The sequence below is a fragment of the Danio aesculapii genome, chromosome 11 (assembly GCF_903798145.1).
Source record: "Danio aesculapii chromosome 11, fDanAes4.1, whole genome shotgun sequence".
In the NCBI taxonomy this organism is placed as follows: Eukaryota; Metazoa; Chordata; class Actinopteri; order Cypriniformes; family Danionidae; genus Danio; species Danio aesculapii.
In genome coordinates this window covers 35,236,852-35,255,641 of record NC_079445.1, presented here as the reverse complement: position 1 = coordinate 35,255,641, position 18,790 = coordinate 35,236,852, and the positions used below count along the sequence as shown (strand labels likewise).

The 18,790-nt window shown below is 36.1% G+C and overlaps 1 protein-coding gene across 2 annotated transcripts in view; it reads right to left on the bottom strand.

Annotated features, from left to right (window-relative positions):
- Positions 1 to 510: 510 nt before the first annotated feature.
- The window catches only part of slc38a3a (solute carrier family 38 member 3a), an 82,659-nt gene continuing 64,379 nt past the window's right edge, over positions 511 to 18,790 (bottom strand). For both annotated transcript variants that reach the window (XM_056468010.1, XM_056468011.1), the window contains 6 exons: positions 18,621 to 18,700; positions 16,231 to 16,331; positions 13,421 to 13,545; positions 11,495 to 11,639; positions 8,360 to 8,463; positions 511 to 5,657 (listed from right to left, as the gene is read on the bottom strand). In XM_056468010.1, the coding sequence (XP_056323985.1) occupies positions 5,553 to 5,657; positions 8,360 to 8,463; positions 11,495 to 11,639; positions 13,421 to 13,545; positions 16,231 to 16,331; positions 18,621 to 18,700 (660 nt within the window). In that variant the 3' untranslated portion in view covers positions 511 to 5,552. The remainder of the gene's footprint in view (positions 5,658 to 8,359; positions 8,464 to 11,494; positions 11,640 to 13,420; positions 13,546 to 16,230; positions 16,332 to 18,620; positions 18,701 to 18,790) is intronic.

Below are 18,790 nucleotides of genomic sequence, written 5' to 3'. Positions count from 1 at the left end.
TGGAGTGAAATGCTCAAGTTCAGCATTCAATAATCATCTAAAGCCATTATTTAAGGACATATACTGGCAATTCTTCAACAACTGGCACATATTTAGTTCTCAGGCATGTGAAAACACAACACATGGGACCCTTTGTGCTTGAGAAACCACATTGGTGTGTGTCAGGCTTTACACCACGACAGAAAATATCTCACCATGACCAGAAAGCACAATTAAACGATTCTTTACCAAAAACAAAACGAACAATGATCTCAATGCGTTACTTCAATGATGCACTTCATCAGTTACACACACACACACACACACACACATAATTAATCAGTAAATCATCCATTTCTATATGTATTCTGTATAACACCAAAGAGGGAAATTCGATTAACCTATCTGGCCTCGATAAACAACTATGCGTTTTAACAAACCCCAAACAGGAAGTTTAAATTGTAATATTCAATATATTATAATGCCTTGATGCAGCACCAGGGACATTTAAAACACTGAGATATTGAGATATGTAATTAATCTGATACTTGTTCACAGATATGATGATTTATTTTTTCGATGGCTGGCCGGTCTATCCATTAAACATTAATTAAACAGACAAATGAATAAAAAAGTACCACAATTTAAATGCACATCTCATTTAGACATCTTACAGTCCATTACAGTACATTCACTGACTGAAGTATTATTTCTCCATAAGCAAGAAGAGGAGAAAACGCGAACATTCACACACACACACACGCACAATAAAACACCACAGTGTTACCACTTAGATCATTATGGGCCAGTAAGTGCTTGATTTATAGTGTTTTAGGATGACGAGTTTCAATTACAAAGATTAAAATATTCATGTACCATGTTAGACATATTACTTTTTTTCTTCTCTCAACAATTTACAGATATTAGTACATAGGCTTTGCTCATATATCTGTCTACAAAATATATTCATCTATGATTATGTAAGAAGTCGGTCTCTACATTGGAAGTTGTGCTTCAACTGAAAGTGCTACAGTTTAAGGCAGGGGTCACCAAACTTGTTCATGGAGGGCCGGTGCCCTACAGATTTTAGCTCAAACTCTAATCAAACACACCTGAACAAGCTAATCAAGGTATACTTGAAACATCCAGGCAGGTGTGTTATAGCAAGTTGGAGCTAAACTCTGCAGGGACACCGGCCCTCCAGGACCGAGATTGGTGACCCCTGGTTTAGGGTTTCAATATTCGCCGACCGATCGCCAATATATCCATCTACTTGGGTTAATGGTCTTACTTTAAAGTGCCCCTATTATGGTTTTCTTTTTTGATTTTATCTTTCATTTAGTGTTAAAATGATCTGTTTGTGAATGTAAAAAGTCTGTAGAGCTTCAAAAGTCAAAGTGTAGGATAAATGGAGTTACTGTTGTTTAAAAAGAAAGAACCTAAATGTGTAAACCTATGTAAGTTTTTAACAAATCGACATAATGCCACAGTATGATCTGAAAACAATGTCTACTTTGACCCTCAAATAGTTGAGTTCAACACATTGAAAAGACATTGTTTTCTGTAAATGGGAATCCACAAATGAGAACTGATACGGTAAATCAGATGGCATGTTTAAGCTGGGTTCACACCAGATGTCACTTGCTCTAGATTACTCACAGGATGCTTTTCATGCAAATTTTCAAAGTTGAATTTTTTAATTTGCGTGAAAGATCTGGTTGAGGTGAAATCCGTGCATTCATGGCAAATGCGTCACACATTCCACATCATTCAAGAACCTGAAATTCCAGCCTGATCTCACGAGAAAACGTAAGTATTTTACGTTTTGTCAGTTTAGTGGCTAATTCGTACGAATTTGTACGAGTTCAGTCGTACGAAATTGTACGATTTTAAGAAGGAGGCGTGGCACCTAACCCCACCCCTAAACCTAACCGTCATTGGAGGATGAGCAAATCGTACTAAATTGTACGAATTAGATCGTACGAATTCGTACGAATTAGCCACTAAATCAAAAAGTTACAAATTGCCGTGAGATTGTGTTGGAAATTCTGAAATTTTCATTGACTGAATGTAATCAACTCGTTTGAATGGACCCTTTTCAAAAGATGGTGATGATGCTTTTAACGTTCATCAGCTTCTTAAATCCTCGAAAGGATTATAATATCATATTATATATATCATCTTTGCATCAAATTACAAAAAAGGTAGTTAATGCTTACACCGTGTCCTAACAACACACGACAAAATTCCAGCGACAAGCAATTTGTGACAGAAACATTTAAAAACTGGCCTCTGCACTTTCAATGGAATGGTAAAGGCTTTTAATCTAATTAATGCACATTAAACCTCTTTGACATTATTAATAGGCTACTGAGTGACTGGTGTTGTTGGAGTCACAGTTCTGACTGTCATTTTCAAAGCTAGTTATTTTATTAAGATCTGAGGTGAACTATCTGCTGCTGCTTACAGTAGTATGGCAATAAATGTCATGTAAAATGGTATTTAAACTAACATTGGTAGGATTTAACACTGAATAAAGCACATAATCTGTACCTGACGTGATCATTATTTTAGCAATATATGCTGTTGTTCTGCGACGTTGTGGAAATAGAAATGGTCTCTACAGTAAAAATTTTGCGTGTCGTCGTTGGTTAGGACAAAAATTCCTTTTAACATGGAAAAAAAAACTTTTATCGCATGTTGTGGTGCCACATGTAATTAGGACATGGTGTTATGCTAGGTGTTTCTAATGTAATCTATGAGCGGGAGAGTACATTTGAGATTGTTCTCTCTTCTGGCTGAAGTTATCAGTCTCACACAATTGATTTAGTTTTTCTGCCAGTCATGATAACACTATCATGGAGTTTGTCTTTAGCTAATTGAGCAAACTGGAATCCAAAGAACCCATTCACTGCTCTCTACATTTACCTGACTATGGCGACTTTCGCTGCTGAGAAACTCAGAAATGTGAAAAGGGTTTATACTTAAATTCGCATTTGGTGTGAACCCACTATTACTGTTGTGTTCACAATTTTGGTTACAAGTGTTGAGTAAGAGCTAAAATTTAGATATGGTGAATTCATGGCTGACCAGTCACAACAGACTGGGTCATTTGACCAATCAGAGCAGAGTACACTGTCAAACTAGAATTGTTAGAGTAATTTTACAGTTATTTACTGCAAAAAAAAACAGTAACATACCACATACAATCTTTACAGTTTACTATACTGTAAAATGCACCGCATTGTGGGTAAATTGAAATTTTTTACAGTAAATTACTGCATATTAGGAATTTGTGGTATTATATTGTAACTAAAGTCATCAAGTACTGCTAATGTAGTTGAAGGCAAAATTGAGATTCATTCATTTTCCTTTGGCTTAGTCCCTTTATTCATCAGGGGTTGCCATAGTAGAATGAACCACCAACTTATACATGTTTTACACAGCGGATGCCCTTCCAGCCGCAACCCAGTACCGGGAAACATCCATTCACCCATTCATACACATACACCACAGATAATTTAGTTTATTCAATTCACCTAGCGCATGTATTTGGACTGTTGGGGAAACTGGAGTACCTGGAGGAAACCCAGGCGAACGCGGAGAGAACATGCAAACTCCACACAAAAATGCCAACTAACCCAGCCAGGACTCGAACCAGCGACCTTCTTGCTGTGAGGCGACAGTGTCAACCACTAAGCCACCATGTCGCCCTCAAAAATGAGATGGTTAATAAAAAAATTATTAACTAACATTAACTTGTATCACAAAATGTATTTAAAATAGATTAATGACTGAAATGACCTTTGTAAACCATTTGAAATGGATATAGTAACAATGAATAATGAAAATACTGTTGTACATGATCTCGTCGCTTGTTTGGGATTTACTAAATTTAATAGTCAATATTATAAATAAAGATTTTACACTGCTAGTGTAAAATGTATTAATAATAAATTACAGTAAATGTAATGTAAATACTGCCCAACAGTAAAGTTAAAATGTGGTAAAGGGCATTTAACCATAAAAAGAAGTTGCGGTAAGGCTATTTTACTGTCAAATGAAATTGCGGTAGGGCCCTGCAACTGTTCAACACATTCACAGGTAAGTTACTGTAAAGAGGCAGTTGCGATAACTTGCTGGCAACAGTAACTAAAACAAAATACAATAAAATGTCTAACAGTGTAGGAGGGATTTAAAAAGCAGGTCCTTGAATGAACCATTTCAAACACTGCAAAAAAGAGCTGAAGTATATTAAGGGAAGTAGTGAAATAAAGCTGTAGAAAGTAGTAAAAGTTGTGTGTTTTTTTCTTGAATGAATGTAAACCTCTCAAATGGAGAATTGTAGAGCAATATAAGAAAATTATAATGGCATAATGGGGCACTTTATTGTTTCAATGACTCAGGAACCGATCTGCGAAATGATCCATCTATGTGGGTTAATGGTCTCCTTTCTAGCAAAGCATACTTAACATCTATCAGCTTTCCATAACTTTGCGCTGTAACTACATATTATTTGTTTCTCCAGTCAAGGAGAAGACCCTGTGAATGTTTATTTATTTGGTTTTCTCTGCATATAAACACAGAGAGTGTTTCAAAATCAGTCAGCAGGACTCATGGGGTCATTACAAACTGACCCTATGGTAAACTGTGCTTTTCCGTTCTGTGCTTTTCCGTAGACTCAGATGTGCCTTTTATCTAGAGTACTCCTGCCACCTTCAAGGATGCCATTTTAGTTGAATAGTCACAAATATTGTAAAGGGATGTGATAGATAATCTGAACACCAGATGAATCAGATTACTCTCTATCTATATATCATATATATGTATGTTCATATTCCAGGTAATATATGCATCTCTAAATATTATAGAAAGGATGAAGATTATAAATCCATATAAAAATGTGACATGTACATCAGTTGCACTGTATGTACAATTTGCATACGTTTAAAATTGTGTAATAGACTGCAGCCAAATCAAGTCTGGATTCTGGGTCTCAACAGCTTTCAGTGTCAGATATATCTCACAGCTATTGCACAGAAGTATTGCTATATCTATAGATGAGATATGATGAAATAAACACCTTAATAATAACCACCAATCCTCCCATTGGAACTGAGCACTTACTGTGATTTAAATCTCCTATAAATGTGGCAGAAGGTGAAAAGGTCATAATATGTAGGGACAGACGGGAGGCTGGGTTCAGATGATGAGTCTGTTTGGTTAGAATGCAGAATCCCTTTTGTTTGTGAGCCCTGCGGACTGCATGTGCTGTTACTATGGCACATACTGACTATCATGGACTTATATTCACCCCATATATTACAGCAAAATATTTTTTATACTTTTTTATATATTTCTTTTTAAATCGGGTGGTCTTTAAATGGAGTTAATGCCAGCCTGAGATGGGGCAATCCCCCATTTACAGCACATACAGGTCACAAGGCCAAATAATGAATTGGTTGAATGCAACTAAATCTAGAAATCTGTTCCTATTCTTGAGATTTTGCATCCTGCCCAACTACAGACCCAAAAATAATATTATAAAAGCATAAAGCATTGAAGAGCGTGGTCTAATGACCACTGCTTGCTTTGCTGCTCCCTGATGTCCAATCGATGATGATGAAGCTCAGGCTCATTATCATGAATAGCACTCCTATCAAGGCGAAACAAACAGCCTGTAAAAGAAGAGAAGAGACAGGATTTTTACACGGCTACCAAAGTCATTAAGGAAACATTTATGTATGGTGTGATTTGTTGCTATTTTCAGACCAGTGCAACCCTAATTTTCACATTTTTGCACCATGTTGTTTAAATAGCAAATTCATTTACGTCACTTTGTGGACTCATGGGTGAGCTGGTCTAAAAAAGGAGGTGAAGTGTTAAGGCGCATTATTGGCGCGTTGCTATTTTGAGGAACTGAAATAGACTGTGCCATTGACCAAGTAAAAGCTGGTCTAAAGTCCAGTTCAGAGCGCAATAGTTTTGCACCTATGCAGGTCCAAACGCTTAAGCGTTGCTTAATACACACAGGATGTACAACAATACACAAATATCTTTTCATATGAAAATTAAAGGACTAAAATGTTACAAAATTGTTTGAAACACATCTTTGGGCTTAACAAACAAAATTAAATAGTCGGCTAATGGATGTCTTCAGTGGAGTGAGTTTCCACCGTTTCCTTACTCCACGAAAGTAAAGAATTAATGTAAAGGGTAAAAGTAAAGAGAAAGTAAAGAGGCCGAATGGAGGAGGATCATACTTTTTCCTCGCGCTGCAGATGGTCTGTTTAACTGTTTTCTCGCTAGTGAAGTGTTCAGCTTATCCACTGAGAATGGGCCCTATCATACACCCGGCGCAATAAGGCGCAAGACGTGTTTGCTCTGACATGTTACTGTTTTCAGACCAGCACAACAGTAATTTCCCCGTTTTCAAATAGCAAATCCATTTGCGTCACTTTGTGGACTCATGGGTGTTCTGGTCTTGAAAAGAGGAGTGTTAAGGCCCATTGCTGGTATGTTGCTATTTTGAGGAACTAAAATAGCCTGCGCAATCGACCAGCTGAAAGCAGGTTTAAAGTCCAGCGCAGAGTGCGTCACTTGTGCGCCTCGCTTACACATTGCTTACTACACACAGGATGTACAGCAATATGCGAATGTCTTTACAAATTAAAAGGAATTACAGAAATTAAATATAAAAACCAGTAACTCATGTCGGGGGGCTTTTTCAGTTTATTCACGACAACTTGCTTTTGTATAATGTTATTAGTATTATTATTATTTATTAAAAACAAGCTTAGATTTGTCCACCTGTCACTATGGTTTTGGACCATATGGGGCACAGCACGTGTGTTTGGATATAACTTCATTACTATTTACTTGTTTGCTGGAAATTAGAACTGAATTTAGAAATAGTTTTGAGACAAATCTTTGTGCTTAACAAACAAAATTAATAATGTAGGCTAATGGATGTCTTCAGTGGAGTGTACAACACCTTTTCCTTATCCACAAAAGAGAGAAAGTGAAAGTAAAGGCCAATTGGAGGAGGATTCGCTCAATTGGATTTTTTATCCTCGCTGCAGATGATCTATTTAAATGTTTTCTTGCTAGTGAGGCATTCAGTTTTTACACTTACAAAGTCCGCCATGTAAATAGCAAACTGCCTCTTAAAGGGAATGGGAGATGAGTCTCTCATTGGTTTAATCTCAAAACACACTGATAACTCATTAAGAGAATAAGCTCAACCCTGTTAGACCATGTGCTGCGACTCAGAGCACATTTTTCCATCCTTAAAATACATTAAGGGTGCTTTTGCACCCTGTGCTTTAGACTTTGCGCCTAGATTGTTAAAATAGAGCCCAATGCCATGTAAATAGCAAATGCACCATGGTGTGATGCAACTGACTCTTAAAAAGAAAGGGAGATGAGATTCTGGTTTATTGCACATTATGCTTCAAACACACCAATAACTCATTAAGAGTATAAACACAACCCTGTAAGACCATTTCCTTAAAATGGCAAAAGTGGATTCGGACATGCTTTTGCGCCATTCGCTTTAGACTTTGCGCCTAGATCATTAAAATAGAGCTCTAGATGTAATTAAATGGAAAAAAGGCTAATTTTAAGACAATTTCTTAGTGCTTTGTGCATTCAACTGTTAGCAGATTAAAGCACATTTTACAATAAAAGAAAATATATACAAAAAAGTATATATATATGAAATATTTTATAATTTATAAAAATGTACAAATATTTTTTTACAAAGATAAAACAAATTGCAACCAAATTGAGGCCATTTCCTCTTATTTTTTTGAATGACTTTTTCATGTGCATTATTCAATTTTTGTATTATTATTTCTTATTACTCTTCTTATTAAAATTTGCATAAATTGAATATTTGACATTTGCATACTTAAAATTTTACTTCACAAGTGTATTGTTTTATCAATTCTATTTAAAACTTTAAAAAGAAAGTAAAAAAAATTGGCTTATTTCTCATGAAAAAAAATCCCACAATGCAAAAATGGCTTTTATTATTAAGTTCTACTGATTTAAGGCTTAATTATAACCTGGACATTTCTTGGCAGTTTTCATGCGATTCATAAAGAGAATGACCATATATGTTCAGGTTTCACTCCATCTCCAGATTCCTGCAGTTTGGCCAACTTGAGCGCAACCAGTTTACAATAGTTGTTGTGGATCACACCAAAAGATAACCCGAGGGATTTCTGAAGCTCTTAGCATGATTAGTTTTCAGAGAGTCTCAATCTAATAGTGTGAATGTATTGTAAGCATCCACATTCCTAAAAGAGGTAAGAAACTATATCCCACTGCAGATGAATGGAAAGAAACCAAATACGCTATGTGCCTAAGTGCTTACAATGATTTTCGGCGTTGATCGCATGGGTTCTTCTTCCTTTGGAACAATGCGGATATAAAACACAGCCGGAAATATAAAGATGAGGCATGGCGCGGATGTGGCACCTGCGGAAAAACAAACACATATAGACACTTACTTAATGTAAACCTAAACCTGACTAACATCATCCCTTAGCTCAGCTAAAGTGGTTCAAGTTACATAAGCCAAGGTAATAAAGAGATTTCTCAGGTTTTTGGGTGGTCGGCTTGTAAAAGAACAATGGTGTTTGTTCTTCTCACACGAAGTGGAGAAACAATTAGTGTTATCGAGTTAACTGTGAGACCATAATGGGACTGTGTTGATAATTATATACACATTCCAGAGGAGATTAATAATGCTGGATTTATGCACGACTGGTGCCGTATTATAGTATGAGACTTTAAAGCATGTGGATATAAAAGCGACTGAGAGGTCCTTGAGGTTTCCATGGCGATACGTTAGGACACCGCTCTCGCACTCACAAGGTTCAGACTAATGAAACTTCAAAAGAAAAAGAACCAGAGAAAAAAAAACATTGGGCCCTTTTCACTAGGGATACACATCACAAATAATTTCATTATTGCTTAAATGGAAATTTTGCAACTGACTAGCCTAATAAATCCACAGACAGTCAAAAACACGGGTAAACAAACAATTTAAAACAGCCTTACAAAGTCTCTTAAAACAAGCTGCTGAAAAATAGAGTACATGCAATGTAATAAAACATGCAAAAGTACAGTACATGGCACTGTTGTCCTGTGGCTGCCGTCGCATCATCCAAGTGGATGCTGCAAACTAGTGGTGGTGTAAAGACACCCCCCCATGATTGTGAAGTGCTTTGGGTGTATGGCCATACATGATAAATTCATTCATTCATTTTCTTTTCGGCTTAGCTCCTTTATTAATACGGGGTCGCCACAGCGGAATGAACCGCCAACTTATCCAGCACATGTGTTACGCAGTGGATGCCCTTCCAGCCGCAACCCATCCCTGGGAAACATCCACACACACTCACTCACACTCATACACAACGGACAATTTAGCCTTCCCAATTCACCTGTACCGCATGTCTTTGGACTGTGGGGGAAACCGGAGCACCCGGAGGAAACCCAGCTGAACGCAGGGAGAACATGCAAACTCCACACAGAAACGCCAACTGACCCAGCCGAGGCTCGAACCTGTGACCTTCTTGCTGTGAGGCGCCTCATACACAATAAATGCGCTATGTAAATGCACATTACATTACATTACATGAAATGTGCTTGGGTTGCAATATGATCATTGCATATTATTACATTTAAAGGCACAATATGTATGTTTTTTCATTAAAATATCCAAAAACTGAACTTTGTTTTGCAGAATGTTCAAATACAGTCATCATGACATCATAAGCCCACGATTTTCAGTTTTGATTTACATAAAGCAGGGAAACACGAAATATGCTTTAATATCATATCATAAAACACGCAAAACTTTCAACTTATTTTTATATCTATGTAAAATAAATGATGCTTACACAGCACTAATAATGTGAGAGCATGTTTTTGGCCAAGAAAAGAAAAGTAAAAACAAATAACCTCCATTCCAACATACAGATATTTGTCAAACTAATTTTAGATAATCTTAATAGTTGGTTAAACTAGTAATAGTAAGTAAAACAACTTCTATTATAAAGCTGCGAACACACTGAACTTTGCGCTTCATACACTTCCATTCATAGGCATACGAATGCGGCAGACCAGAAACGTACTCATGTGTTTCGCATTTCACTGCATTCGAAAGTTCAAGCTTGGTGAATTCTTACCTGTGAAATGACAGTGATTGTGTGATAACAATAGTAGAACATTTAAAAGAAGAAATTTAAAATATGGAGCGATCGCTCACTTTTATTAATGTCAAATCATATTGTTTAACCCCGCCCCTTTTCACAGCGCCAGAACGACAGAATTTTGCTTGTTCAAGCTCTGGTGTGAACGCGGCTTAAGTCGCTTTGGACAAAAAAGTCTGTTAAATGACTAAATGTAAATGTAATTTCCATGACTTTTCCAGGTTTTTCTGTTTTTCCAACACTTTTCCAGGCCTGGAAAATCCCTTGTCAAAATTCCATGACTTTTCTAGGTTTTCCATGACCATATGAACCCTGTATTTTATATAATTGCATCATTGATCTCTTATAATCAAGTCATGTTCATAGAAAGGTTAGTAATGAACATTTATCCACAAGTATTTATGTGTATAAAGCATCTGTTTTGTGAGAAGTGCCTATCATATGATATGTGAACGACCCGTACAGCTTTACTTTGAAATTTCCTCAAGCGAAAATGATATTGGTTCCCTTCTGGCAGTGGAAACGCAAGCCTGATAAAGGTGACCTGTACCACTCAGTGGAAATGGGCCGTAAGTGTTAAACACTTTAGCTCATCCATCAACATGATTTCTGCAGGAGTCCCATAGGATACAATGAAGCTAACAACTCCCTTGATTCTACACTCAGTCACAGCTTTTGTTTGTCGTAAATACACACCCTCTAATGGTAAAAATTACACACTGTACCTTTAAAGATAATAAATATAAAGGTCTGCTCACAACAAGAATAGTAACTATGAAGATAACTATATATTAATTTTGTTTTCCACACCAATGCATAATAACTTTCTATTTATTGTAAGTGTGTTGTAGTTTAGATGTTTTGTCACTTTAAATCAGTGTTTCCCAACCATGTTCCTGAAGGCACACCAACAGTACATATTTTGGAAATCTCCCATACCTGACCCATTCATTTTAGGTTATGGAGTCTCTTCCAATGTTTTGATGAGTTGATTCAGGTGTGTTTGATTAGGAAGAGGTTGAAAATGTGTACTGTTGGTGTGCCTTTAGGAACAGAGTTGGGAAACACTGCTTTAAATCACCCTCTAGCGGCAAAAATTACATACCGTGCCTTTAAGCATTTACCTATTCAGCATTAGCCAATAAAGACATATTAACTACTGAATAAATAGGAGCTTGGAGTAAACGTGTTTCATTTTATCGACTAGTGTTCCATTTGAACAACACACATTTCAATAACTGGTGTAAATCAGGACACAATTCTATATCAAATAGCAATACAAAACCTACCGATGACCCCGAAGATGCCCAGGATGTTTGGTGCGAAGATAACCAGTAAGTTGATGAGGGTAAGGAGGGTCACAGCTATGGCAATGTGACGTGGCCACCAGAAGGTTTTATTCGGGAAGAACAGCTGCTGAATCGCTCTCCTGACCTGAGAAAAAACATAATCAGATCATATTTTAATCAAATCATATTTACACCCAATCCTATCTCCTTTATGAACTGCATAAGGGCAGTTTTATATTATAAAGATTACACTGTAAAAAAACGATGACGAAGTTATGACAACACGTTTTATGCTACTTGATTTAATAAGTTGTTTAAACAAGTTTCAACTGCATTTTTTAAAGTATACAAAGTTTCTCTTAATATGTTTAGTCAGTTTGATGTAAGTTGAGAGGAATAGAAAAGTTCATTCATTCATTCATTTTCCTTCGGCTTAGTCCCTTATTTATCAAGGGTCACCACAGCGGAATGAACCGCCAACTATTCCAGCACATGTTTTGCCCTTCCAGCTGCAACCCAGTACTGTGAAACACCCCTCACATTCACACACACTCTCATACGGCCAATTTGGTTCATCCAATTCACCTGTACCGCATGTCTTTGGACTGTGGGGGAAACCTGAGCACCCTAAGGAAGCTCATGCAAACACGGGGAGAACATTCAAACAACACACAGAAATGCCAACTTGCTCAGCCGGGACTTGAACCAGCAACCTTCTTGCTGTGAGGCGACAGTGCTAACCACTGAGCCACCATGCCACCGAAAAGTGAAAACTAAAATAATTTAATAGGTGCGTTGAGCAATAACATTATTATTATTATTATGCTTTAACGACAGATACATGACAATAGAACAAACAATATAATGCCAGTGTGATAATAGGTAAATAATAATAACAGTAAAAAAAATAAATAAATAAGTAAATTAAAAATAAATAAATAAACAAAATAAATGCACACATAAAACACAAGTGTATAAATAATTAAATAAAATGCTTTATATGAGCAATAACATGGTGAAAAACCCAGTGTTGACCGAGTCGCACAACACACTTGCAGCCAATCAGCAATAAGGGGCGTGTCTAGAAATGATAATGGATATATCAAAAAGTGGCGTGGTCCTGCTGGCTGTTTGGGCATGTTTGTTTTGGGGCTTTTAAATATCAACACTGTCAAAATTCACTTAGTGCACCTTTAAATGTTAAATAGTGTGTGAATAGCTACGCTAATTATTTTCTAGCTATGCTAATTATTTTCTTTAATCTCTATTTCCACCCGGGGATACTCATCCCGAGGTCTATAAAGATCATGCAGCGCCATTGATGCGATCCAAGACCTGTGGAGAAATACTGCCAAGGTATCCATAATCCTGGACCAGGCCATATCCTGAGCTGATGCAGAAGCTGAGATGAAGGAGTGGAGAGCTCGAGACTGATTCCTGAAAGACCTCAGTGACAGACGAGTCTCCACATTGATCTTGTGGGCCAGCATGATCACCCGTCAGTGACCTACTCACACCTGCAGCTTCTCCACGATGGTCGTCCCGTGTTCTCCAGCCTCCGGCGCTTTGACTGCAGCTCTGCACAGGAAGTTTGGCCAGAGGAGAAATGGTCATGCCAAACTGAGCCTGGTTTCTCTCAAGGTTTTTTCCTTCACTTTGTCAATTGGTGAAGTTTGTTTCTCACCACTGGCTTGCTTGGTTTGGGACTTGTGGATTTGCACATCGATGGATTTGCTCTTCAGTGTTTGGACTTTCAGCAGTGAATATTAAACCACACTGAACTGAACTAAACTGAACTTCAACTCTGAAAACTCGACTCACACAGTTTCAATTTATTAAAACTTCTATGTCAAGTTGCTTTGACACAATCTACATTGTAAACGCGCTATAGAAATAAAGATGAACTGAATTGAATTGAATACTTACAGGAAAGAGAACTATGGGTACAGTGAGTGTGACAGCAGTCAGCACAGCCAGACGAACACACAGGATGAGTGTGTCGTACGGGTCGATTCGACTGTAGGTGTGCAACAGCTCGGCTTCTACCTTATCTACACACAAACAACAAAAAATAAACATGAAATTAAAAATATTTATTCCTTTAGATCAGTTCTCAAACTTTATTCAGGTGGCAGACTGAAAAAACAACTTAAACCCACCCAATGTTAACCAATATTTAATTGAATATTTCTTGAAAACAGACTGCATATGTTTAAATGGTGAACATAAAAGAGACTGTTGTCTAGCAAATGAATTTAATATACAGTTATTATATGCAAGGAATTATTCACAGTAATTCCTATAATATTTTTTCTTCTGGAGAAAGTCTTATTTGTTTAATTTCGGCTAGAATAAAAGCAGTTTTTTTTTAAATCATTCTAAGGTCAATATTATTAGCCCCCTTAAGCAATGTTTTTTCAGATTGTCTACAGAACAAACCATCGTTATGCAATGACTTACCTAATTACCCTGACTTGTCTAGGTAATCTTATTAACCTAGTTTAGCCTTTAAATTGCACTTTTAGCTGAATACTAGTAACTTGAAAACTAGTAAAGTTAGTAAAGTAAAATATTAAGTAATTTAAATATTTTAAGTATTTTTTTTAACTTAAATATTAAGTATTTTAGTAAAGTAAAATATTAAGTCATAAATACTGTCACTATGGCAAAGATTTTTAAAAAATCATTATTACAATTTAGCTATTACAAATATTATGTTTAGAAATGTGTTGGAGAAATCTTCTCTCCGCTGAACAGAACTTGGGAAAAATCTAAAAGAATTCAAATGAATAATTCAGTATTTATTTCTTATTAAATAAATGAGAACTTTGTAAGCATAAATGACGTCTCTCAACAATATTAAACCTATTTTATTAGGAAATCAACTCAAAAACCAACTGTATTTTATCGCTGACCACATTGAGACAACTGCATTTCTCTTCTACTTCATTAATGCACAATGGCCACTAGAGGGAGTGCTAACACAACTCCAACATGACCAATAATTGTAGAACGATATGTAGAACAGATGATTAGATCTGTGACATCAGCAAGCACATCCCGACAGCTGAGCAGCTCTCAATCTGTTCTTGCACCTCACACAGCTTCAAAAAGCACAAATAAACACTCCTTTCTGTCTCTTTTTCCTACTGATCTCAGCCGGCACTCTGACATCTAATCTTAAATGACCACTCAGCACATCCATCTTGACAGGTCTCAGCACTTCTTTCTCCTTAACAAAACCTCCTCCGCTTTCTCCATCTCAGCTGAGTCACACTGCTGTCTTCTAATGGTGTGTAAAAGAGTAGCCCTAGATGACCAAATGACCTTCGATGATTAAGGAAACATCCCATGACTGCAATATTGAGGACTGTATTGTATTATAAATGCTCTTTAGTTTAGTTTAGTTTAGTTTAGTTGTTTACAGGGTCAATGCACATTAATAAACATTACTGTAAAATGTGCAAGAATTAGCCAAGAATGGCTATTTTTCATCTGTAGACCCCTTACAGAATGTTAAAAAGTCACACCTAAAAGTAGAAGCACAGAATAATAACATAAAATACACTTTCATATATAAAATACAATTAAAAAGTAAAAAACAAAAACAGACTGATGGTTATGAGGCCATAATGGACAGAGGTCCCAATAACAACCCCAGAGAGTCAGGACTTTGGTTTAACATCTCATCCGAAAGACAGAGCTCACTGAGTCCCCATCAACATACTGGGAGGTTAGGACCCACACAGACCACAGGTTGAGTGCCCCCTGCTGGCCTCACTAACACCACTTCCAGCAGTAACCCAGCTTTCCCATGTGGTCTCCCAACCAGGTACTGATCAGGCTCAGCCCTGCTTAGCTTTAGTGGGTGACCAGGTGAGAAATAAATTTGTGTCTGTAGATTTGATGTATGTATATGTATATATTAAATCTGTATGTATGTATACAGATGTATGTATGTATGTAAATGTGTATATATATATATATATATATATATATATATATATATATATATATATATATATATATATATATATATATATATATATGTATATATTTATGTGTATATATATATGTGTATATATATGTGTATATATATATATGTGTATATATGTATATACATATACATACATCAAATCTACAGACACAAATTTATTTCATATGACAAAAGTATCACTTAAAAGTCTATTTTTGGATCTTTCCATGACATTAGACTGTAAAAAACAAGCTAAAAAGCACAACTTGTTTGACTCATTCTGTACTAGCCATCCAAACACATCCAAAAGCAGACTCTGATTGTTTTCTTTGGCCTACAATGCATGTGACAGTCTGTCTTCTGCCATCATTAATAAAATGAAACACGTAATGGTTAAAGACTTGGAGACTTGATGCCTTTTCACTGGCACAATATCTGCATTTCAGTCAGTATTTTTGGAGGCTGACCACCACATTAGACATGTTTTTGTACGTCTGCAGCCTTTTTATATTTTTGGTACACAATTCCGACCATTTTAAGATCCTTTCCTTTCCTCTCTGGTACTTGTAGCTCTTTTTCAACACCGTAACTCTTCATGCATGAAAACATATGCCTTTACAAATGAATTTCTATGGGAAAAACCTCTAGTGCTGATAAGATTAAACTAACCAAATGCCACTACAATCAGATACAATATTGAACTATTGTTGTTAAAATGTGTATGATCAGATCAAAAACGAACGATGGTAATAGGCCTCACCAATGAAAGTCAGATATCCAAACAGAGCAGCCAGCAAGTACATAACGTACATGACACCAATGGAGATGTTGGATACGTGTTGCATCTTTGTCTTTGTGGGGCTGGAATGAGAGAATATATATAGATGTAACAAAACACAGTGGTAGATTAATGTACAGTATATAGTCAAGCAACACTTCTGTCTCCTCTAAAAGTCACTGATGTAGTCATAAGGCAAAAATCCTAATCATATTAATTGTGAGTGCTGGAATTTGAATTACATGTTGAACAAAGCTTGAACAAATGTCAAGGAATATCAAGTTTTGTGGTATTATGTTTTATGAAATACATTTGTGTTAGAAAGTTATGCTCATGGTCATTTACTTACCCCCAGGGCCATTTATATTGAAGTTGATATTTAGCCGCACCATATTGGTGTTTCCTAACATCAAATTTTTACGAGGTGGGTCATTAGCCCAAAGCTCAACCCCCAACCTGGAGGACTAGGACATACACACATACACTACCGACAATTTAGCTTACCCAATTCACTTATATCACATGTCTTTGGACTTGTGGGGGAAACCGGAGCACCCGGAGGAAACCCATACCAAAACGGGGAGAACATGCAAACTCCACACAGAAATGCCAACTGACCCAGCTGGAGCTCGAACCAGCGAGCTTCTTGTTTTGATGGTGCACTATCTACTGTGCCACCATGTCGCCCCCTCAAGGTCATTTACATTTAAAAAATTAAAATAGAAATACAGTAAAATAATCTTGTGAAAAATGCTTACTATTTAAAAAACGTTCACAGTTTATTTAAAAATGTAATTCATTCCTGTGATGGTAATGCTAAATTGTTTGTTGTCACATCATCCTTCAGACATTCTTCTCATATGTTTATTTGGTGCTGAATTAAAAAAATTTATTTGTATTTTTGAAAATAAATATAGAAAACAAAAGTACTGCTTAATATTTTCATGAAAACGTCCATACATTTTTTCCAATATTAATTTAGAATTTATTTGAAACCTACATTGTTTGTGTTTTTTTTCAGATCAGATTATTGCATACTTAATAAAATGAATAAATTGAATAAAATTATTAAATTCTTTATAAATAATTTCTTAAAAAATTTTGTTTGAAAAGCTTGTGCAACTTTACATTGAATTGAATTTTATTTCATTTTATTTTATTTCACTCATTCACACACACACTCATACACTACAGTCAATTTTAGCATACCCAATTCACCTATACCACATGTCTTTGGATGTGTGAGGGAAACCCACCCGAACACAGCGAGAACATGCAAACTCCACACAGAAATGCCAACTGACCCAGCCGAGGCTTGAACCAGTGATCTTCTTGCTGTGAGGTGAATGTGCTACCCACTGTGCCACCGCATCGCCTTTTATTTTATTTTGTTTTTTACAGATCAGGTTATTGCATACTTAATAAGATGAATAAATTTAATTAAATGATTAAATTATTTATCAAATTAGTTTGGAAAGTTAGTGCAACTTTACATTTGATTTGATTTTATTTTATTTTTCCAGATCAGATTATCACATACTTGATCAAATTAAAAAATTTAAATGAAATTATCAAATTCTTTAAAAAAAATTTAAATGGAAAAGCTTGTGCAACTTTACAATTTATTTTTATTTTATTTTATTTTATTTTATTTTATTTTATTTTATTTTATTTTATTTTATTTTATTTTAGTTTAGTTTAGTTTAGTTTAGTTTAGTTAACTAGTTTAGGAGGTTTAGTGTTCCCGTGTTGGTGTGAGTTTCATGTGCTGTGGGTGAATTGGGTAAGCTAAATTGTCGGTAGTGTACTTGTGTATGTCCTGGTCCTCCAGGTTGGGGGTTGAGCGTTGGGCTTGACCTTGTAAAAATTAGATGTTGCAAAACACCAATATGTTGCAGCTAAATATTAACTTCGATATAAATGGCCCTGGGAGAAAGTAAGTATCTTAGTGTCTTTTTTCCAGGCCAGATTATTGCATACTTAATCAAATTAATAAATTGAATAAAATGATCAAATTCTTTAAAAATTTAGTTTAGAAAGCTAGTGCAACTATTTTTTTTATTATATTTTATTATATATATATATATATATATTTTTTTTTTTTATTATTAGCTAGAATGAAAATTTTCCAGCTTACTTGACATTACTTTTTAAAAATGTAGTATTTTAACAGAAGACACTTGAGCTTAACTTGTAATGAAGCCATTATATTCCCTTAATGCCTATGCATAAATATGCTAAATCCAGACTGGTTAAAGCACAGTTCTCTGTACAGTGAAGCAGATGGGCAGTCGCACAACAGCACAACAGCATCCATATGCACAATCTGACTCATCTCTGATTCCAAACCTGTGAAAGAACTTGCCACCTACTTGCGCAGCTCGGTGTAAATTGGCAGCACCTCGGGGTGGCACACGAACGCAAACGCCAGGATGGGAACAGTGTAGGCCGTCTAAAAACACACACATACCAGATCACGTCACGTCGTCATGGATACAACAGCGGCAACCAGAAACCCCAAACCCCACACTTTAAAGGCCAT